This window comes from Teleopsis dalmanni, chromosome 2 (genome assembly GCF_002237135.1).
Source record: "Teleopsis dalmanni isolate 2A chromosome 2, ASM223713v2, whole genome shotgun sequence".
In the NCBI taxonomy this organism is placed as follows: Eukaryota; Metazoa; Arthropoda; class Insecta; order Diptera; family Diopsidae; genus Teleopsis; species Teleopsis dalmanni.
The window spans coordinates 91,709,776-91,733,414 of NC_051847.1; the positions used below are offsets into that span (position 1 = coordinate 91,709,776).

At 28.9% G+C, this 23,639-nt stretch overlaps 2 protein-coding genes across 5 annotated transcripts; both read left to right on the forward strand.

The window, feature by feature from the left end:
• The first annotated feature begins 2,275 nt into the window (after positions 1-2,275).
• On the forward strand, positions 2,276-11,086 carry LOC119684056 (arginine kinase). Of its 3 annotated transcripts, none has more exons than XM_038098002.1 (7): positions 2,276-2,408; positions 8,232-8,303; positions 9,589-10,086; positions 10,162-10,313; positions 10,378-10,489; positions 10,549-10,646; positions 10,723-11,086. In XM_038098002.1, exons 1-7 carry the CDS (start codon positions 2,330-2,332, stop codon positions 10,903-10,905), a joined length of 1,194 nt encoding a protein of 397 aa, XP_037953930.1. In that variant the 5' UTR covers positions 2,276-2,329; the 3' UTR covers positions 10,906-11,086. The 3 variants fall into 3 exon arrangements, with proteins under 3 accessions (XP_037953930.1, XP_037953929.1, XP_037953931.1); XM_038098003.1 differs by lacking the exon at positions 2,276-2,408 and adding an exon at positions 6,890-6,934; XM_038098001.1 differs by lacking the exons at positions 8,232-8,303; positions 9,589-10,086; positions 10,162-10,313; ... (1 more) ...; positions 10,549-10,646; positions 10,723-11,086 and adding an exon at positions 5,368-6,749.
• Positions 11,087-19,596: 8,510 nt separating this feature from the next.
• LOC119684335 (putative inorganic phosphate cotransporter) lies at positions 19,597-23,639 on the forward strand. Of its 2 annotated transcripts, none has more exons than XM_038098360.1 (4): positions 19,597-19,684; positions 22,012-22,148; positions 22,239-23,324; positions 23,384-23,639. In XM_038098360.1, exons 1-4 carry the CDS (start codon positions 19,657-19,659, stop codon positions 23,567-23,569), a joined length of 1,437 nt encoding a protein of 478 aa, XP_037954288.1. In that variant the 5' UTR covers positions 19,597-19,656; the 3' UTR covers positions 23,570-23,639. The 2 variants fall into 2 exon arrangements, with proteins under 2 accessions (XP_037954288.1, XP_037954289.1); XM_038098361.1 differs by lacking the exon at positions 19,597-19,684 and adding an exon at positions 21,705-21,832.

Sequence of the window (23,639 nt, forward strand, 5' to 3'; positions counted from 1 at the left end):
AGAAATGTCCTTCTTTTAACAGTCTTTAGGGAAACATGTACGGGTATCTCTATGAAGACGTCGATTGAACTACAATGCGAAGTGAGTGGAAAACTTTCTAATATCTAAGTCTGCATGCAATATTTCTTAAATAAAGTGAAGTGAATGTTTTCAGCCCCAAGAAGCTCTTAAGTTTTAAATTGACTATAATCAAAAACTATTTTATGTACTTCTGCGATATTGTTCTCCCAGGATACACTAAATTTTTACAACTTGTGTATTGTTTCTCGGACCAAAAAACCACTTGAAACACATTGTTAATTTCGTTTTTCTGTGATATTTTTTCTAGCATTTATATTTACATACATATATGCTTTTACTCTATGATCGCATTTTAAAATATTTCTTTAAAATTGTTTAGAGACTTTCATTCGAAAATTTGAATTATTATAAAAAATACACAACACCTATGTAATATGAAAATAATATATAACGTATATAAATTATATATAAAGATAATAAAGAGGTTTTTCGAACATTAGTGAACTACAACAACAAAATTTAATTTTATATTATTTTAATTAATTGAATTTTTGGATGATCAAACAACTGTTTCGTGTATTGCCAAATACCCATCATCAGTGGTCTTGGAAATAATTCTTGCATTTTATTATTCACGAATAATTTTTTGAGACTGTAAGTACCAGGAATCGAAATCGTATCCTGCCAAATTTGAAGCTCAGAGTCAACGCACCTTAACCAATTGACTCAAAGGTGTAGTTGACTATTATGTTCGCACATTTTTCTAGAGTTTTGTTAATTTGCTAAGAAAATTTTGTTAACAAATTCACTTGCTGTGTTTATATTAGAACGAAATCATAAAGATAATATTTGAAACTAATTAAATTTAAAAAATGTTTCTAAGAATCACTGGTGAATGTTGGTACGCAAAACTCAATATGTGGTCAAATAGTTTAATAAATTAAAAGACAAAATTCTTGTTGTTGTGATTCATTAAATTTAACCAATTTTTAACATAAAATAGTTTTTTTTTTGTCATGTCTAAAATGAAATAAATTTAGTAGATAAATAATTTAATGTTTTTATTTTAATAAATATTTAAATATTAGGTTTCTAATATTTTCTGTAATAATTTCCACAATAAACAATTTAATATTGACTAAAATAATTTGTTATTAAATTGCAAGGAAAAATCATAAAAAATGGGATTTTCCACGTGTCCAAGAAAAATATTTTATGAATAAGTCCTATTAAAATATTACCCCCTTCCTTTTTTGTTTTGGCTTTAAGATATCGTGAGGTATTTAGCGGCCCGCTTTCCTGAAACAACAACAATTACGGATAATGACTTACGTACGGCGTTGCACTATGCGGCGGTTATTAAGGACAATGGACATTTCTATAATGTACTCACGCAGCTGGGGGCGAATCCGAAAGGAATGGATAAGGTAATGTAGAACTTTAAAAATTCAATTGCTGAGGACTTTTTTAAATAATTATATAAATAAATGTTCATTAATTATGTGTCACGTACATTGATTCGTGTGAGATATAAAACATTTGTAATATAAAATTGAACCGGCTTTTTTTTAAAGAAAAATTATAATTATATTTTGAAAATATAAAAATTATATCTATAATTATATAGATAAATTAGTAGAATTACTAATACATACAAATCGACCTAACTTTTATATATATTTTATATAATTTCCCTATTTAAATATTTGTTTAAATAAGTTGGGACATACTCCTGAGTTCTATTTGAATGGAGAGAAATCGAAAAATATACTTAGCTATGGTCAATTGCTGAGTAATTTCGGTGCTGAAAGTCTGGAAGAAGAGTTACTTAATGACCAAGGTAAGTGGTCAAGTTAAACGTTAAAGTCATTTTCGTCTCAAAAATACATTCTTTTGCTTATATACATATTTATGGTTTTCACAAAATCCTTTTGTAGCGTTTTTTATTATTTTAGTTTGCCTCCATGTTAACGCTTCATCCATTTATTTTATTTTGTGTTTGTATATTTTAAGTTTGGTATTCCTTTAACTTGTAATTGGGGCTTTTGTTTTAAATTAATAATGAAGTTTGTTTTAACTTAGTTACCTTGCAGCCACGACGTTATACATTCTATTGCCCTTTTTGTATCACTGCCACCTGCATTAGCTTTGTCAGTCATCGATTTACTATTGCGGTGGCCACATGCTAAATTCGAAGTCTGTCAGTGTCAGTGACGTTCGTGAAATTCGTTTTATTTTGTGTTTAATATAAAGGAACATGTTTCATAAATATAATATAAATTAATTTTTAATTGAAAATATTAACTTAATGGCAATCGACATGGCTCACCCATTAGAAAACCGTGAATTTTTTGACCAAATCATTAAAAACATTGACGATGTCTTTGGTACGTATGAAATTTAGAACAGTTTTAGGAGCAATTAATTTCAAGCAAGGATAAGACTAAAATGTGATTATAATATATTTAAGAAAATTAATTATAATTATTTTTTGTACATTATTTAAATCACTTATAAATAATTTTTTTAAGCTCAGTTCGAAATTTCATAATGTAATTCTCTCCATAATATCAAAAGTTTCAAAGTCAGCAGAATATTAAATTATTTAAACGTCTATTAATACTTTTCAATAACGAAATAATGAAATACAAAGAAATCAATATTTTCAATATTTTAGAACTTTTACGGACCTTAAAAAATTCTTTGAAATATTTGAAATTGACTGGTCAGACAAAAACGTCAAAAATTAAGTTTGAAGAAAAGTATCTCGTATCTATACGCTCCAAGCGCTTAAAGTGCTCTTTAGAAGAAAAATTGTAGTAAATCAGTAATTAGTTTAATTAAATCATTTCTGGTGGATACGTATAATTTTATTATTTTAATATATTTTAAAAATTAGGGAGAAAAGCAAGCATATAAGAAATAGTCATATTGGGGAGGTGCAATGGTATCCATACGTAATTTGTCAGAAAAAATAATCTAAGGAATTTCAGTTAACATACTAAACCGTTTTAATTTTGAATATATATACATATATATATATGTATATATTTTTGTTAAATTATGTCAATACATATTATTTGTTTTTATATATATATATTATTTGTTTGGCTTATTACATTTGTTTGTCAAGTACAGTGATATATTCTCATTTCCTGAATATATAGAGAATATTGCAAATATCACAGATATGGGATAATGTTTCTATAACAAAATTAGTGCAAAATTAGTGATTCTATAAACAAAAACGTTAGTATTAAATTATTACTGGTCATGCAACAAAGTGGTAATAGTAACATATATATAAATTATTCAATTTAGATTTTTATTCTGGTTAGTGATTTGATATAAAAATAATGTATTTGGGATAGAATATATGCACTTAAGGCTGAGTAAAGTAATGACATAAACAAAGAGTAGCTACAGGTTAAAATAGGATGGACCATTTAAATAATCTTAGTCGGTCATCGATTTGTTTTTAAAAAATTTTTTGCTACATATAAAAGAATACACTGTGCCATTAACAGAAAAAAAAACAATTTCATTCAAGTGACTTTCATGGTTAGCTTTACAGTATCTCATTGAAAGATTCCTATATTCAGTATGTTTTCGATTGTATGGGCTTCTATCTAATTAATGGCAATTCATATTTCATGTAATGAGGCTGGAATGGTATCTAGATGGTTACCATAACGCTTTTCGTTGACGATTCTTAACAAAAAATGGCCTTTCGCAATCAAATCGCAACTGCAAGAATGTCAATCAACATCAGCACAGTGTAAAAGAGACCGATTTTTATGTGAGACAAATTGCGCCATCTCGGTGAAACCAAATGTCGGTTATGCCATTCGTTGAATTTTGATAAATAAATATTTATTTAATTAATTACGTCTTATTGCCAATTTGAAAAAAAAACTGGAAAATAATGCTGCAGGACAGAAATCTACACCAAACAGTCACTCGCTTTCGATGCATCGCCATCTGCATGATTACATACATCTTATCTTCAGCAAGTTTGCTTATTGACATAACCTCTGTCATAGAATTAAACTTCATCTGAAAAGATGATTTTTTGGTGAAAAAGTTTATATTGGACCAATAGGTCTATCACATATTAAGAAAACCGAAAAGTGTGCATTGCTTTATACCAAGGTATTAATGTAACATTTTCATCAAAGAGGTGCGTGAAGTCTTTAATTGTTGGCAACAATGTTGTTGCGATTATTCCTACATACGAGTATGTACTATGAGGAACAGCAGTTTTACGAACTCGCTTTACAAATTGATCTATAAGTTGAAAGCACGACGTTTTTACTAAATGTTTTGCTTTTCTTAAAGTTCTTATAGTTAGAATACGACACTTAACAATTGGGAAATATGTTTTTTATATTTTTCCTTTTTTTTTCAAGCGAGAGCATCCTATTTTAGAAAATCAACTTTTAACGCGCTCTTAATTTGATGACTCAAAATAATCGGTAGCTCAAAATACAAATGATAAATGACCCATCCTTCAGAAGTTCTTATATCTTCCAATGTTTAACTTATAACTATACAATAATAATTTTAATGAAAGACTACTTTCGAGAATAAAAATCTATAAGCCCTTTATATCAACAGTAGTCAGTTTTACTCATTTGACTACATTATCTTTCTTGATTCTCAAGAAATCTCTGTGTAATGTTTCATTCGATTTGGTCCTTTAGTTAATGAATAATTTGTCGATATATTAACAGGAATGTATATAGTTTGTATAGTGTCCGAGATCTCCTTTATCATGCTGCAAATATTTTAAAAACTTGATTGTATCCAATTTTCACAATAGTGTGAATAATATTATAACCATTCGGTATAGAAACTTTTTAAGTGACAATGTTCTTTTATAATATAAAGGATTTGAATAATTTCCTGAACTGATATAAAATAAATTCATATTGCTTGAGCCCTTGATACCTTGTAATTTAAAGAACGTGCATTTGTGATATATCAACATATATCTCATAAATTTCAAATGGTTTACCTTGATTTCTTTTCATCAATTTTAAATGGGTTTTTTATGGTTTCTTGCTTCTCTAAAATTTTTTATTTTATTTTTGAAAAATACTACTTTTGTTCTAATTTGAAATATCTAAACTCATGCTCCTCTTTTTAGTCACTAATAAACATATGTATAAAAGTTATATAATTAGGTATGTAAAGCTTTTTATTTTTCTGTTTAATTTTTTTAGTTGTTATTTGTGTTGTCTTGTCTTATAGAATGAAAATCACATAATAAATGCATTTCTTGTAAAAAGTAAACAAAACATTTATGAACACTTTATATACCTTTATCACACATGCCAAAAATAGTACCCGATGACTTGCATAGTTCCCGCCGTCAACTACAGGACAATGATATCCTAAGAACCTTAGATCGATGCTTTAGTGTCATACAAGAATCGAACAAGTCCTTGAGTGGAGCAACTGCTTCAGCTTTAGCACAGCGCAAGACTTTGAGTGCAACAACTCTACAAATATCAGTAACCAGCTATCTTAGTCGTTTTCTCAAGCAAAGCGTTTATGACCGCATAAAAAAGCGACAAACTCGTCTGGACCATAATTTGTTTGATGTCATTTGGCCGGCAATGCGTAAAACTTCGAAACTGCGCCATCTAGAGGAGGATATAAATTGTGGCATAATTTCTCCGGACTTTGATGTATTCGTAGTTTATCAAGAATTTCTGGTTCCACTTATAAAAGACATGCATTGTATGGATCTGGAAGCTGAATTCAAGCCACATCCACGTATTGCTTATTTTCCAATGGAGAATGGTGAACGTCTTAACACGGCAGGTTTTATATTTGATGACGAATCAAATGTTGTACAGCGGTGCATTGTAGAATGCTCACGTAATTTGGATGAATTTGAATTGCCACTGAATTTGACGATTGGACAAATCGAACAAGCCGAACGCTTGATGATGGGTAAAATATTTACTTCTGCATTTTCTGAGGCTATTGGAGAAAGCGAAATGGGTAGTTATTACACGCTTACCGAAATATTGGAAGAACATTCTGTCATTTTAGAAATGCTTAATACACTTGGTCTAATGATACCGATACTAGATAGCAAAGACACAATACAACAAGCCGAATCAATGGCATTTAACGGGCACCTTTGGCCTTATGGTAGAGGAGTTTATCTAAATTCAGAGAATAATCTGGCACTTTGGCTTAATTGTCAAGAACATTTGCGTGTTATTTCAACAACAAATGCTTCAAATGCCGCCGATATGGGATCTGCATATACCAGAGTAGGTCGAGCAGTTTCTTATTTAGAAAATAAACTCCACTTTAAGGAAAGCTATCTGCTTGGTTACTTGCAAGCGCGCCCATCTTTTTTGGGTACTGGACTTAAATTTTCAACAAATGTCAAACTTCCAAACCTCATGAAAGAAATGGACAATCTGCGTCACTTGTGTTCTGTACGTGGCCTTAGCTTAATAACTAATCCAATTTCCAATACAACTGTTCGTCTAATAAATATGCAAAGCTTGGGAGCCGTTGAATACGTGCTCTTTCAGGAATATAGTACGGCCGTTACTAATATTCTCTCGCTGGAGAAGGACATGTCATTGACGAACTCAAAACACATCGCAACAATGTTGGTGAAAATATTTCGTCGTAAGAAAAACAGTCTAGTGGATCGTAATTAGTTTTCTAAAAATATAGCAATAATACACAATCATTTAGATAATTCAGCAGAATAGAATGCCATTTCACATGATTTGTAAATACAAAAATTTTATCAAAATTAGTATGAGCATTCAAAAAAATTGTATTATACAAAATATATAATTGAGTACTTAATTTTTGTTGAAATTCTTTTATTTTTGCTTCTGAGAGTTAATGAGCTTCACATTCAACTTGCAACAGGGTTAGTAAATTATTTTATTTCAAACATTCCTTTTTGTGTACTGTAAGATTGTAGTAGAATAATAGTTTTTGTAAAAGTTAATGTCCTGTGATTTTTTTAGTTTTATGATTAAGTTGCGCTTCACATTTCATTTGAGTTTCCTAACCTACAATATTTGGAGAAATGGGTTAAGAAAAGATTAAATTGTTGTTAAGAATATGGAAAGATTTATGAAAATATATGCCATAAAAATAAAAACATTTCTTAGAGACTTTTTTTATACCATATAATTATTTATATTTATATCAGCACCCAGAGAAAAATTATAGGGGATATTAATTCTTCGGGAATCTTATTGAAGTTAGGCCTGCTAAGATTTACATAGTTGATTAAAATATATTTGTTGGATCAAGCTGTTGTTTTAAGAACTATTACTAATTAAAAAATTTTTAAAATAATTTTGAATATCAAATTTAGGTTTATTATTTATTTATAATATATACAGTAGACCCCCATAAAATGAGAAATTTTATATTATCAAAGATTTTTCTTTATTTTGAATACGGATTATTTTCAATAATTCTTATTTGGAGAGAACATTTTTGTTTATTATATTTACTAGTATATGATCATTTATTCATTTAGAGGGTTACTTATAACAAGTATTTGTTGAACCAAGAGCTTACTGCATATGTACATATACATATATATACTTTTGAGTAACTATTCATATTAATATAATCAACTTACTTAAAATACTTTTAATCAAAGTATATGGTTCAAAATTCCTTTATATGTTTTAATGGATTGATATTTATTAATTAAGTCAAAACAAAAAATTAATTATAAAAAAAACTAATGTAAACAAAACGCAAAATTTGTTTGAAATAGCTTTATTCTTTTTTAATATAATAATATATAAATCATAGTTGTAATTCCTTTCATGCCTTCATCCAAAGTACCTTTTACTTAAATACAAGTCTTAAAAAATTTGATTTCATTTCACTCTCGAAGAATTAGTATTGCGTTCGTCCATTAAATAAAGAACTTTAAAAAATATATATAAATAAATAATTATTAGAAGTTATTAGGAAGTAATGGCAATTATTTTATACTTAATTCGTCGTTATGCTATACATAAATATTGTTTGAATATTAAAATTGAAGTTATACTAGCTGTACGCACTATTTAATTCCTTTGCTTTTCAGTACTTTATATCGATTAATTAGTTTTTAGAAATCGATCAATTTATAATGCTGTTGTAAAATACTTTTACGAAGAATTTAACACTAAATTTAAATCGAAAACTATTTTCAGGTCAAGTTGAAAACCAAAGTTGTCAAAATAATCCGATTTTCAAAACAGAGCAAGGACAATATCTAGCAAACAGTAAGTATTTTATTCTTAGTATAAGAGAACTTCATATTCAATAATTTTTGATTTAAAGATAAAGTTACTTATTATTTATATTTTGACATAAAAAAATTTTATTTTCTAAGAATCTTAGTGAAAAAATATATCAAGAACATAGCCCTAAAATTATTCACAAAAGTTGATAAGTTGCCCAACCCCGCCCTAACAAACCGTAAGTCCACCTCAGGACGTACAGGAAGTTATGCTGATCTACGGTCCGTCATCAGTTAGAAGATAAATAAATGATTATGATTCTAAAATAGTTAAAGTTGTGTGGGACAGGGATAAGCCCCCCAGCCACAAATAGTAAAAATGCGCAGTAGCACTAACTGAAATCACAAGATCAAGAACAACAAAATTTTCAAAAACTTTTTTTTCAAATTTTTTTAAAAGACTGTTACAAGGTGAGACTTTTCCTAAATGAACGGTCTCAATTAATCGAGTCCACAGTTTTCATTTTTTATAAACCTCACGTTCTTTTATATTAATATTTTTTATAAACGATTAAAATGGTTCATCTGATCGGTGTCCCCTTGGGAGAACTTTCACTGCATATGGGTCATTCTTTTACAAACGAGTGTACTTTTAATCAGTCTGATAATCTCCGATTTGTTTGACTTGTTTTATGCGATAATCTAAAAAAATAAAAGTATATATGTTTTTAAGTCCAATCTTTCGCTTGGTGATGAAAGCCACAGGAGTCACTTTCTACCACACCTATAATCTTCATGTGGTAATTAAGTCTACAGTGTCCCTTAAGAAGTTCAGTGTAGATTTGAATATCGTTTCTGCAAAGGCCAAGGATAGCATTAACTTTGATATGATTAGGATCAATGAATCCTTTTGACTGTCGCATGCCTGTTTGGGCTCTCCAGTGTTCAAGTAGATGTTGTTTCTCCCGTTCACATAATAAGCTATTTGTGAAGCTATTTGTGATCTCGCAGAAGGAATCTGGACCAATGAAAGGAGCACATGCACCCTTCTTTGCTTGGGAGTCTGCTATTTCATTGCCCTCATGCCCTTCGTGTCCCGGTACCCAAATAAGAGTAACATAGTGCCTCGCTGCTAGGGTGTTGAGAAGTTGAAAGCATTCCCAGACCAACTTTCATTGGAATAAGAATTTTGCTAAAGATTTTATAGCTGCTTGGCTGTCTGACAGGATGCATATTTTGGTACCTCGGGATAGTTTTAAAATATTCTTTTTCAAAGTATAATAATAAAACATTAAACTTAAAATTGAATAATTGTCACTTCCATGTAGACTTGGCTGAACCGCTTATAAAAGCTCTTACTGAAATTGCGAACAAAAGACCAGAAGATCCTGTCGCGTTTCTCACCGGATTCTTACAGAACTATGTACGGAACCGCAATGGTAAAGCAGAAGTTGAGCAAACAATAAAGAGCAGCAGCAGTAAAACAAATTCAACCGCATTAATGACGCATAAGTCAAACACAAATCCTAGTGCCAGCAACAGTAATAATGAGGATAACGATATTGAACGCATTTCAACTGCGGAAGATGATTCCTTAGCCGTTAATCAGTACGACGACCGCGATGAGCATGGACAGAGTATGTTGCACTTCGCCTGTGCTCGTTCCCATAGACGTGGAGCGTTAATGAATTTGATTGAGGAATCAAATATTGACATAACATATAGAGATGAGCTATATCGTACCGCTAGGGATGTTTCCTTGCAAGCAAATCAATTGGCAAATGCAAAAGAAATTGATCGCTATGTACTCTCATTGGCTGTGATTGGTATGATAATTCAAATATACTATATAATATGTAATAAATACTTTTTTTTATTTTCTACTAATTAAATTATTTAAGGTGATGTAAGACCATTCGAACACTTGGGAATAATGGGCTACGATCATATCATTGACATAGTTGATGATAGTGGTAAGATGATAACAGATATTGTTACTGAAAAGGGTCACGAGGAATTAGAAGCATTTTTGCGCAATTTACGTTCAATGGAGGTAATTCAGAAATCGCTAATGTGTATTTTAATTACATTTTCTTTAATATATTTATTCATCTTAGGAAACTCGTGAAGAGTTGCATCAAATGATACGTGAAAATAATTTAGAGCGGATTAAGGAAATAACTGCTTCAATAAATGCCAAATGGTTGTTGGGGGCCAAAAACTACTATGGTTCGATTAAAGTTATTTTATATATGTATAGATATATTACTAAAAATATTTATTTAAAGGACGTACTGCATTGCATATTGCAGTTTTGAAAGAAGCTGAAGAAATTGTTACATTATTTATAAATCACGCACCTGAGGTGTTAAGAATAGGTGATAATGTATGTATTACGTTAAATCATGGATATATATATATATTTATAGTTAAGATATATATTAAATGTTTCTTATTTAAAGTTGGAACGTACTGCATTACACTATGCAATGGGTACAAATACTGTAGAGAGTCTGAGTCGAATATTGATACAAAATGGTGCCAAGCGTACATCTAAGGATTTAAAAGGACGTCAGCCAAGTTATTATTTTATGAATAAAGCCGATATACTTCGTTTACAGGAAGAAGAAGATGAAAATCGTTAACGAAATAATTTGTTTCCAATCGGTGGAAATTAAAGCTCTAGTGATTTAGTCCTGGTTCTGAAAGTATTGATAAAAGTATTACGGAAAAGCACTTTCGAAGCAATATTAGATAAGTTCAAAGGATTTATTTGTTGTTTTATAACAAAATTTGCACTTATTAAAAAGAAATCATGTAATAATATTTTCGGTAATCCAAGTGCCTTAAAATTACTTTTAGTGTTGTATTTAAATCTACAACATTAGAAGTTTTTGTTTTACATACAATTATAAAAAGTAACAATTAAAATCGCATTTTATTTTATTTATTTATATAATTGGGGAGAAGAATTAGTGATGTATAGTAGTAATGTAGTTTATGTATAAGGATTAACTGAAATGACTGAGGGGCTTAACTTTAGATAACAGCAATTATTTGATGGCGTATCTTAATGTGAATTGTATGGTCATTAGTTGAAATAATGAGCTACGAGCAATTCAGCTATAATTCTATAGTGCGTCGAAGTGAAAATGATGTATATTTTAATGTTATTTATAGATAAAAATATCTATAGAATTACCGCAGGATATCTCAAAACTATAAAAGTGTTTTTGCTAAGAAACAAAATGTACTAACTACATCTAGTATTTAGTAGTTCCCTTCAAGGAGAGATATATATTATCAGTGAAATATTAATTAAAAGGTTAGATGCCTTTATTGTCAAACTACTCTGGTTATATACAAATACTGCACTTTTTTAAACTACTTTAAAAACATTATGTCTTTAATAAAATTTTCTTTATGTTTTATGTAGTAGAATATACTACTAAACTACAATATACTAGAAATATCTCATAAGGCACGTCTTTATACATAGTTAGTGTCTAAAGCACTTTTAGTCAATAGTGCCTGTGATCACTTGAGTAATCCTCTGTAACAAATGTTCCAAAAAATATGATTATAAGTTATTTAGTTGATTCTATAGAACTAAAAGTGAACAATTTCATTATTCTTTCTTTAATGTACTTTTGCACACTCTCAACTCTTAAATTATTTTGTATATCTTCATTTCTAATATATCATGGTGCTTTTAGCATATATTTCAATACAAAATTTTGATAAGTTTGAAGACTTCTAATGATGAATGTAGCACCATTGCTTCAAGCATATATTAGTATAGCTTTAACTCCATGCTGATAGAGCCATTCGGCTTTGGAGCATCCAAAGTTATATTACAATCCCTATATTTGTTGTATTTATTAAAAGAAAATTGAAACATTAATGAACATAAGCAGATATATATTGTATTAGTCAAAATATTATAATTTTGAAATTGAAAGCTACGGTAGGTTGCTTGGTTTCTTTCTAAAAACAGAATTAAAAATAATTTAAAATAGAGACGTTTAGTGTCATCTACAGATAACATACTATCAATTAAAATTAAAATATTAAAAAATAAAGTATTTCTATCAAATACGGCAACAAGCCTTATAAAATTCTATAGTCAAAACATAAATCCCTCTGTTGTATTATATATGGTTAACTATTTAATTATATGACAGTGCAAAGCAAATGACTTCTCTATTGACCATTGTACTTAGGTATAGCAAAACAGAACAATAATGGTATAATGGTGAGCAAAATTCTTTCATTGATTTATTTAGTTAATTGTGCTAGCTGTTTATACTAAATATTTAAGATATTACACAAGTTAGATAGCAAAAAAACCTTTAATATAGCTAGTGTTATCTGCTAGTGACTGATACTGAGTACTACAACTAACAAAGCAAATGTTGACTCTATTTTCACTTACTTTATTCAGTTTGACTTAAGCGATATTGGTGAATTATTGGAAGCTGGAGAAGCATTAAATGATGTAAATATTTTGTATCCGACCACCGCCAATTCATTGCTTAGGCGAGTGGTCATGAAAATGAAAAAAATATGAATTGCTGGTTTGGAAAATACTAACGGCTACTGGTTATACCTATTGTACTGCTTCTGATTAATGATACTAGCTTCGCTTTATATCTGCATTGAGCAAAAAACAAAAAGTATAGTAGTAATAAACTAATTAGGAGAAATAATGCACTTTTTGCTGGATTACTTTCAAATTGTATAGATACACCGGGCAACGGAAGATATTAACATTCTTGCTTATTTAAAGATGCATAAAGTTAAAGCTTAAAATATTTCATATCTTTTGAGCGAATATGTAAAATTATATCCTTGAATACAGCAAAAGTGCCGTCGTAAAAACAATAAATATTGAGTCTGAGAAATATAAAAACTTCAAACATTCGATCAAAATAATGTGTAGAGAAGAACGAAATGATGTCCAAAAAAATAATTAGATAAAAATAATAGAATAATAGAAATAATAATAAAACAAGACATCTAAAACTAGAAGCTAACTTACACAAACTGGATGGTCAAACACTATCCGTGCTGTTGAAAATCCAAGAGTGAGATTACCATCGATAGATATTTTTGGTAATCTCTATTAATTCCAAAAAATTATTAAATAATCAGTAAATATATATAGCAAAATTTTAAGTTAGATATAAGCAAAAAAAAAAAATTTAATCATATTGCCGCATATTGTCGGTCCCAATTAACGCCGCAAATCGGGGTATTAGTGTTTATTAATTTTATTATACAATACAAGTTAATTATAAAATTTATTCTAAAGCCAATTATTCGCTTAAAGAGATAATCTACAATAGGGCATATAGATGAGCTGGTGATAAATAAGTCTTCTTATCTATACATATATACAATGAGTAGTACCTACAATTTCTGACATAATAGTTTGACTACTAAAGAATGTTAATGCTGATAGATCGTGCCCAGCTATGTATATATGTACTATATTTGTATGTACGAATATAAGTGGATGAATCTGGCTTTTTATTAAGAAATGCTTGTTTTATAAAAGTTAAAGTTAAATCCTCATATTTTATGATATTCGTACTTATGCAATTTGTATATTTGATGTAATGAATTTATTAAATATCTTATTTATAAAATTTATTGTATTATTTAAACTACATTCAAAAATTTATTTATTAATTTTTCATTTTTATTATTTTATGTTTTGCATACTTTTAGGGTGATATTAAAATTAAGAATATTTATTAATGAAAGCTCTTCAAAGTGCAAATATGCCAATATAAAGTTATTATTATATTAAAATTATTATTTAAATTTATTCGACAGATTGTTTCATATTACTAAATATAATTTCTGTATTATTTATTAACACATTTCCTTATTAACATGTCGAGAAATTGTAGAGCATCTGTGGGGCAGCATATCACGAATTAATTATCTTCTCTTTTGCTAATTAAGCGGTTTTAGCTTACTGAAATAAATATTATCTACAATATTGACTACGGTAAGTTTAACAATTCTAAATTAGTTTGAAAACAATACAAGGTTTACTACTTCCATCAACTTAAAATATTTGTAACTTGAAGAATTATAAGAAATACTTATATAAAAAATTTTTAACTGTTGGTATTAAAGAAATATGTTTAAAGGAATTATTGAAGCAGAAAGTAGCCGTTTCCCACATGTACAAAATATATTTTGACTATTGAAATATAGTTCATAAAAATTTTTATATCTCTTTAATGGTCAATCATATTCGTTTGTATAGGTAGTAGGCCATACACATATATATTAGTGGATCTAATATAAACCCAATCTTATTTTCTTCTTTCATTTTTTTCTTTATATGAAGTACACCACTGTGTGTCATTATTGTATATAAATAAATTAGCGAGTAATTTTAATTTTATACTGCCATTTCAAAATCAGGATCGGACTGTACTGTCGTTATTAGCCACGTAGAGATTTTCGACTAATCTCAAAAACAGATAACCATCAGCTTTTAAAGATTGTTTTTAAAAAAAAAAACAATCTTTTGAATCTTTGAATATTTTGAATCGCAAATTTATTTAGAAACTTGAATGAAACAGAGCATTCGCGTAAAACATAATAAATGCAAGTTTTAGTTTTATTTAAAAAAAAAACAAGTTTTGAAAACAGCATTTTTTTAATATACTTTGAGTATTTTTTATTTTTCAAATGTGTAAATTAAAATTCTTTTCTTAGGAAGCAGTTGTTTTTCTTAATTATCAAATTTCATATGCTTTGTTTTTTATACTTACGAGTAAAATTGTTGATTTATTTATGAAACTAAAGTACTCGCGTTATTAATACTACACTACTGATAAAGTGAAAAAATATTGATTTCCAACTATTTTTAATAAATATTAATTACGTACAATGTAACACATATATTTATTTTTTGTATACTATATACTGCAGTAAATAGCTTTCTAATACTTTTTTGCGACTAGTCATTATCACATGCAAAACTGAGGTTAAAAATAAATTAACTGTTTCTCTGCTACCCTTGCTACTTCTTCTGTGTAAAAAACATATAATTCTTAAACCACCTTTTCGCTTTCTTTCGAGATCGGTACTAATAAATAAAAGTCTTTAGAAGAGGAATTATTTATTATAGTTGTCATACAACATCATTTTATAATCTCATAATAAAATAAACTACTTATTGTTCGTCTCTAAAAGAGAAGTTGCAATAAACGAAGTCAATAAAAAACAAGAACTCAAAGAGATCAAATCAATAATTCTTAATATTATTCCACTTTTTCTATTTAATAACCCAATCCATTTGTTTTGATAGTGCGCATTCACTTATTATAAATGCAAGTTATTCGTTATCATGTCCCACTTTGTTCAATCTTGTGCTATACCTTCGTTCCTATCGTTTTCCCGAAAGATTGCAATTGATCTACCATCGATTTAACCTCCTTCTTTATTGTCTACTTCTATTCATTTTGTAATTTACAACCAATTGTTTCAAGTTTTTTGATTGTTTCACTGAATAATTTTTACAGGTCTAATTTTTATTATTAGATCTTCTTAGTTATTAATTTTTATTATATGTTAATAGAACCAACATCTTTTTATAAGATATTGGTTTTTATCAATTTCAATCAATAGACTTCTTAATACCCGCCAATATACCCGCAATTGAGAGACTCTGAAATTCTGCTGACTTCAACTGACTTAGAATATTTGATTATATTGGACTTACCAATATGTAGAAATTTATACCATAAGAAGTTATGATGAGCTAAGATTGAGTTTCATTAGCACCACTTGTATAGTACAATCTTTTATTGAAATTGCACGAAAGAAATATTTAACAAATTTTAAAGTATGAATAGTGAAATTTCTCATACCCGAATACAAAACCATTGCAGTGGTTTTGTCCGGTTATGGGAGATGTCCACTTGTGGGAGAGAGTAAAAAAATTTAATTAAAACTGCACCCAAATGATATTTTGATTGTAGTTGAAGTTCTAGAACCTTCTTCTTCTAAATTACTTATGTCCATAATATCGTTTTGTTCTTCAAATTGAATTTTAACATTATTGTCCTCAGTGCAGATATTTCTGTGTATTTGGAGAAAACCGTAGAAATCATTTGCCAAATCGGGTCATTTCTGAAAATTAACATAGATTGTGAATGGAATATCATATTCGGGATCAAAATCGGTTAAACTTTTATCTACTTTTCGGTTGTTGTTTTTATTTTATTCCGATATGCTTTGAAGAAATAAACAACTTCAAGCCCATTAATAGAATTCGAAAGCTCTGAGACTGACATAGTAGTGTCAACTTTATGTAGCCGCTTTTTTAGAAGTAAGCTCCTATAAAAATTTTTAGAAATTTTGGATTACCCCTTAATCAAGGGGTTGACTTATTGCTGTTGTGTTTGCAGACGAAAAAATAAGATTTATATAAATGAAGTTCAATTCCCTTGGATGAGATGCTGCATTATCCAAAAACAAAAGAATTTTTCGTTTTCTTGTTTTCTTATTGAACTGCTGCAGCCATTCATTGGTTACTTCTCGAGTCATCCATGCTTTTTTATTAGATTCGCAATCCACTGGCAATTGAGTGATATCGAACGAGGATATTTTGCTGCTCGAGGGCGTGGTGTTTAATTATAACCAAAAGCAGTTCTATATCTCCAACCATGTTTGCACGAAACAAAATTTTAAAATGGTTTCAAATGTAGTGTCCACATTCTGTTATTAGAGCATCCGGTTATTGGAATGATATTTGTATAAAAAAATCTATTTCCACGAAAGTTGTCCAGCTATTGAAGCTATCCGGTTAAAAGAACTGTCCGTTTTGAGGAATCTCACTGCATTTCATTATAAGAATTATCGTATATATATAAGTATATATTTTATGTAATTTTTAATTAATATCTGTTTTAGTTAATTATAATTAATTTCACAAAAAAGTCAAGTTAATAACTTATTTACTTATTAACTTTTTAAAAATTTTAATAAAGGTTCTAATCTACTTTAAATAGTTTTTTGCACATTGTAAGAAATGATTGTATTGACATAATATATTATCAAATTTTTTATGTTCCCACACTTATCAGTAGATAACGTAGCTATCAAAATTGAAATGGTGTTCTAAAAATATTTACTGCAGTACACTTTGGCACTAAAATCTCAAACAAAGGCAAATAATTGCAAGTGTCAATAAATAATTAAATATAATTTTACTTATTTTTATTATATGGCAATTGATAATAGACAGTGGAAAACTCACTTCGATTAATTTGAGAGGTTCTAGCGAAATTCTTAATTGTTAACAATCAATTGCAATAAATTAAATTAATTGCAAATAAAAGTGACGTTGAGTCAATGAGTCTTAACTTGTACTAGAAATCAACACACGGGAAATTACGGAATATTGAACTTTGATATGGATTTCCTTGATAGTTTAATCAATCTTTCACAGATCAAATGGACGTAATTGAAAAGGTGTAGGAAATATTTTTTTGAATTATATCTACTAAAACACATAGGACTATTATTTACTTTTTTGATAAGATGAAATCATCAGGACTCTTAATTTAATTCTTAAAAATTAATCAAACGTTTAACATTGATTTAAATGAAGTGAAAAGGAATGCAGTAATATTATTATTATTAATAATTTTATTAATTTTGTAATAATTTATTAAGTTTATTGCGCCTGGTTTTAAAAGTATATACAATCTGTATATAAATGTTTCTTATATGCATTAGTCAATGTTTTTGATAAATTTAAAACATATAGTTTTTTTCGACTTTGATCCAAACTAACTTTTAAACCCAGTTTACATTCCATGAAGTAAAACAAGGATTAAAAACCAAAGCAAAAAGTAAAAATATTATTATTTGTTAGTAAATCTTTTTTTTGTGCTATATATTTTACTATATATATTAATATACTTTTTTTTCTTACTTTATATCTTTTACTGCAACCGTATCATTATCTATTTTCGATGTTTGATATCAAAAACATCAAATATAAGGAAAAATGTTTATTAAAACCCATATTCCCTAGAATGGTACCATCAATTTCATGGCATTTATTTAAGATATTCTAACAGAGTTTATAGCGTTTGTTCCAATCCTTCATCCTTTTTTGTGGTAGAGGTGTCTGTTTAAATCGGAGTTCTATGCCAGTCAATGTTCTCAACAAAACTACATTCAATATAATTTTAATAATTTATATATTTCTTATGTTTTATTATTAATAATCGTCTTATAAAATAACAATGTTTGGTGAACTTTTGTTACCAAGAAAGTGGTAAACTTTAACCTTATTAAATTTTTAAGATAAGTAAGACCATCCTCATTTCACGTCACTTTTGCTACTTTATTATCTTTAGAATTTCGAAATTCGATGAATCCATCTCTAAACAAAAACAGCCAACTAAATTTTAATTAAAACAATTGAAAATTTGACTCTAATTCTAAATAATGACAGCAACCTGGACAGACTGTCAATAATCTGAGGGCGCGAACCAAACTGCAATTAGGATGTCTGTATGTCAGAGAGGTATCTCTACAAGAGGTATCTCTACTCGCTATGGGTTAAATGCTCTTATAATAAAATATTTTTGTATCGTTTGAATTATATACGTTAGTACAAAGTAACATCATTAACATAAATGAATGGATAAATTATTGGTTCAAGACGTTGAAGTATTGTGATGCTTAAACAAAGCAAGCATACTAGAATTTAAGCATTTGGATCGAGCATTTCAATTATTCGAGAATGTCTGAGCTGTTTAATTGGTGTCTACACTGGCTAGATTTTGTCAAGATTTTTATTTTGAAATACATATACGTATTATTTTCTTATTTTTATTAAATCTTGCCAAAAATCTAGTTATTGTAGATGCAGAGCAAATTGGGCAGACTTGTCAAAGTCTATATGTGCTATACACTCATCAATTTTGTTGAGATTTTAAATCAAATATTTGATTTAAATTTTTTACACGCAAGTGTTGATAATTATTTTATGTTTATTAAAGTCCAATTTAGAGGACAAGTGTATTGTATTAGTAATCTGTATAAGATTTACGGCCACACTTCAGTTTTGTCAATTGGTATTACCAATGTATATTTGTTGTTTTCTTTAATCTATATAAACAGTGTTTTACAGGTATCCGTGTGTATTCGATATCGGGTTTAGTTTAAGCACCAGCTGTCATCGATTGTTATCTGAGGTATGGGTTTGATTTATTTAAAATATTAATCTGTTTTATGAATTCAAAGGTTTATATAAACTTATTCTTATTATAACTGGCGAGTATAGTTTTGTCCGCTAACGTTATTGGAACAAAGAATATTAGAGAGCGGTCTAAGGCAATCATAACAATATGACTGCTACGGATATTACAAATAAAGGTAGATATTAGAGAGATTTGTGCTTCATTGAATGTCGTTTTAAAATATATCTAATTAATGTAAAAGCTAAACAAACAAGTAAATGAACTTTTGAGCAAAATTATTTAAACCGGATAATTAATACTCAAATATATGTTATTTACAAGTAATTTTTATAAAAAATGAAATATTTGTTAATGTGTTATAAATATCAGAAGAGCTGTGTTAAAACAAATAAATATGAAAAAATGATCATTAATAATAAATAAAAAATTCTGAAACGTGTTTAAACGTGTTTGAATGTGCCTGAACGTGTTTAATATTTTTTATATTCAGTGATGTGGGTTGAGATATTATAAAAGTGACCCTTTCATAAGATGTAACTATGTCATATACTTTTTAGTTCAACGATTTTTTTAGTTTCTAATATGCACTTTAATAATAAAACAAAAAATAAATTGTTAATATTTTTAAAGCAAATTACCGAATATTCCACCATATAATAAATAAATGAAATAGTGAAAGTAATAGTCGTTCCATTCTATAAATTATTTATGACTACTGAGTCCTGGAAAAAAGGCTCTCTGTGAATGTGCTGGAATAGTGAATAACTTATGTATTGGTTTTTATCTATAGGTTATTTATATCTATAGGAACATATGAAATTAGAATTATAAAAGAACTACAGTGGCACTTATTAAGATATTAAAAAGACTCTCAAAAGACTTTTGATACTGTACAGTACATATAACGTCTTCAATACGATTGTGATATCACAAGCACGTCCAATTAATTTTAGTTAACTCAACCTTTTTGAACACCTTTTTTCATTATGCCATATACTATATACTATATACAGCTCAGTATTCCAGATATCTCTGAATATAAAATTCGAAATAATTACAAGAGGATGTATTATTTAACCAGTTTAATGAAAAATGATTAACTCAAAATAATGTGTAATCTTTATGACGTCTTCGGCATGATTACGATATCTCGGGTACTCATAACGGATTTCAGTAAAGTCAGTTATTTTGAATTATTTATTTTTACTACGATATCAGGACTTAGAATTCGAAATGTTTACATGAAAACCATGAACAAGTAGATGTGCTATTTAACGCGTCTATTGTTAACCATTGTTTGTATACTCAATGTTAGAATTGCATATATCAGTTGGACCTACATGGTTACATCTAGTTATTTTATTTACTGTAAAATATTTACAACTTTAAACCTTGACAAGTAAATTACATATATTGGTATACAGCTTAATGTTAAAAGTTGCTCAAAAAATGAATTTTTGGATTCCGTTGTCAAATTGGCGTACCCTGAAAGGCGGCATCGTGTCACCATTCGGTAAAGTCTATAACAAATAATTGAAAAATTTGACGAAAAAGCTGATTTGAGCTTAGTTATTTGTTTATAAATAAGTTCTCTTTAAATGACTGTGCTATGGAACATACAATACATACAAAATCTATAGCAAGTTTATGGATAGGGGTATTAAATCTATTTATGTATTCGTTAGGATCTTTAAGGTTTTAATAGAAAGTTTAGTTACAAACTCTGTGTTTATCTTAACACTTCTTTACAATTTTTATATACTCACTCTTTATAGCATTGTTTGAAAAAAAGCTCCTCATATGTAGATTGCATTATTTTTATCTAATAAATTTTTTAAATCTATAACCTCAAATAAAAATATTCTAGTACTTTTCGGTAAACCGCGAAATCTTACAGATTTATTCATATGGCTGCATTATATAGTAATTTTAATTAAATATTTTCACTAACAATGAAAAAGTTAACTCCGGTAATTTATTTCTGATGGCTTTACGTAGATCAAGCCATCTATTATTATTACCTATATACCTATATATGTGGCATTATTGATTGAGTAATAAAATTTTTAAACGGTCATAAAATCAAATCAAGTGGTTTGCGTTTTTAAAGCATTTTGTTCATTGTGTTTTCAACTCATTCAATCATAATATAAATGAAAATTGCATTGAAGTGAAATCATTCAGATTCCTGGTTCACTAAAGTTTAGTTGAGATTAGTTTTTTCTCAGTCTATATATTCAATTTAATATATTTTACGCTTACGTTTATTTGAATTCACATAACTTCGCTATCTGGAAAATTAATCACATAATGAAAAGTATAAGTAAGAAGGATAAGTTTCGATGACGTATCTTCTACAAAGCAAAGACCATAAGAGATTAAATATATTATTTATTATTTAAATTAAGATAATTTATAGATATTTTTTGCTTCTTAATATTTTTACACATTATTTTTACAGAATTGTTTAAAAATATTAGATTAATATCGATTTTTTTTAAGGACCATGCCTGGGCCAGCGACATGTACAGGTGTTGTTACTCTTTCTTTCAATTGTGGTCAATTATGTAGCGAAACTAAATGTAGGCGTTGCGGTAGTTGCCATGACAAATGCTGAAAGCACTAATCCAGATTTTAAGGTGAGTCATCCAAAAAAAAAAACACTTAATAAATTCTTAAAAACATTATTCAACAATATTCATGGCATGTGAAATTCAATTTGTTCATAGGAGTACGATTGGAATGAGAAGCAAAAGTCTTATATTCTCTCTAGTTTTTTCTGGGGATATTTCATCACACAATTTCCTGGTGGTTATTTGTGCCGAAGATTTGGTGCTAAAACAACGATGTTCTACTCAACACTGGGTTCAGCTGTCTTGGCATTTGTTCCGCCATTATGTGTTTCATGGGGCGGTTGGCAAGTGTATTGTGTGATACGAGCAGTGCAGGGTTTATTTCAAGGCCCAATTTTTCCATGTTTACACGCACATTTGGCGGCATGGTGTCCAGTCAATGAACGTAATCGGCTGGGAGCTTTAGCTAATACGGGAATTGAATGTGGGACAGTTTCTGCTATGTTTCTCAGTGGCATAATTGCTGCATCTGACTTAGGTTGGCCTGGTATATTTTATATATCTGGTGGCATTGGTGTTGTATTTTGTGTTGCATGGATATTATTTGCTGCTAATTCACCAACAGAATCCAAACTTATATCACAAGAAGAACTCGTTTACATCGAAACATCAAAGAATGCTATTAAAGCGGCAAACGATAGCGAATCTGAAGTAAAAATACCAGTACCATGGAAGGCAATTATGTCTTCATTACCTTTCTGGGCTTTGGTTGTTGCTCGTTCTGCACAATCGTGGGGCTTCTCTACTCTGCAAGCGGAAATTCCTTCATATATGAATGGCGTATTGCACATGAATATGAAATCAAATGCGCTCTTCTCAGCCCTACCTTATTTGGCAATGTGGTGCATGTCTTATATATATTTGATAACTTCTGATATATTACTTAATAAGAAAGTACTATCATTGACCGCAATACGGAAAACATTTAATTCGTTAGCATTTCTGGTTCCTGCAGCTGCTTTAATTGGCATCGGTTTTCTGGATGAAGACCAGAAAACTCTTGCAATTGTTCTGATGACGGCTAATGTAGGCATAAATGCTGGTTCAACTATAGGTAGTGCACTAAACACAATCGATCTGTCACCCAATCACGCAGGAGTTCTGATGGGAGTAGTTAATACAGCTGCTAATGTTGTTCCAATATTAACGCCGTTATTAGTGGGTTTTATTGTACAGAATGAGGTATATTTCATTGTATGTCAATTCAAATGGAGCAATATTAACATGTTATATATTTTTAGCACGATCGCACCCAATGGCAAATTGTGTTTATTATATCTGCTGTGGTATTTACTGTTGGTGATCTCTTCTATGTTATATTCGGCCGAATGAAACTACAACCTTGGGATGATCCTGATTTTCTAAAAGCAAAGGAAACACATAATGAAGAAAATACTAAAAACTCGACTGAGAACACTAAACTGTAAGAGTTTACAGGAGTGTTTCTATTAATACTGATCTATCAATGCTTATTTTAAGTAAATCATTATATATTAT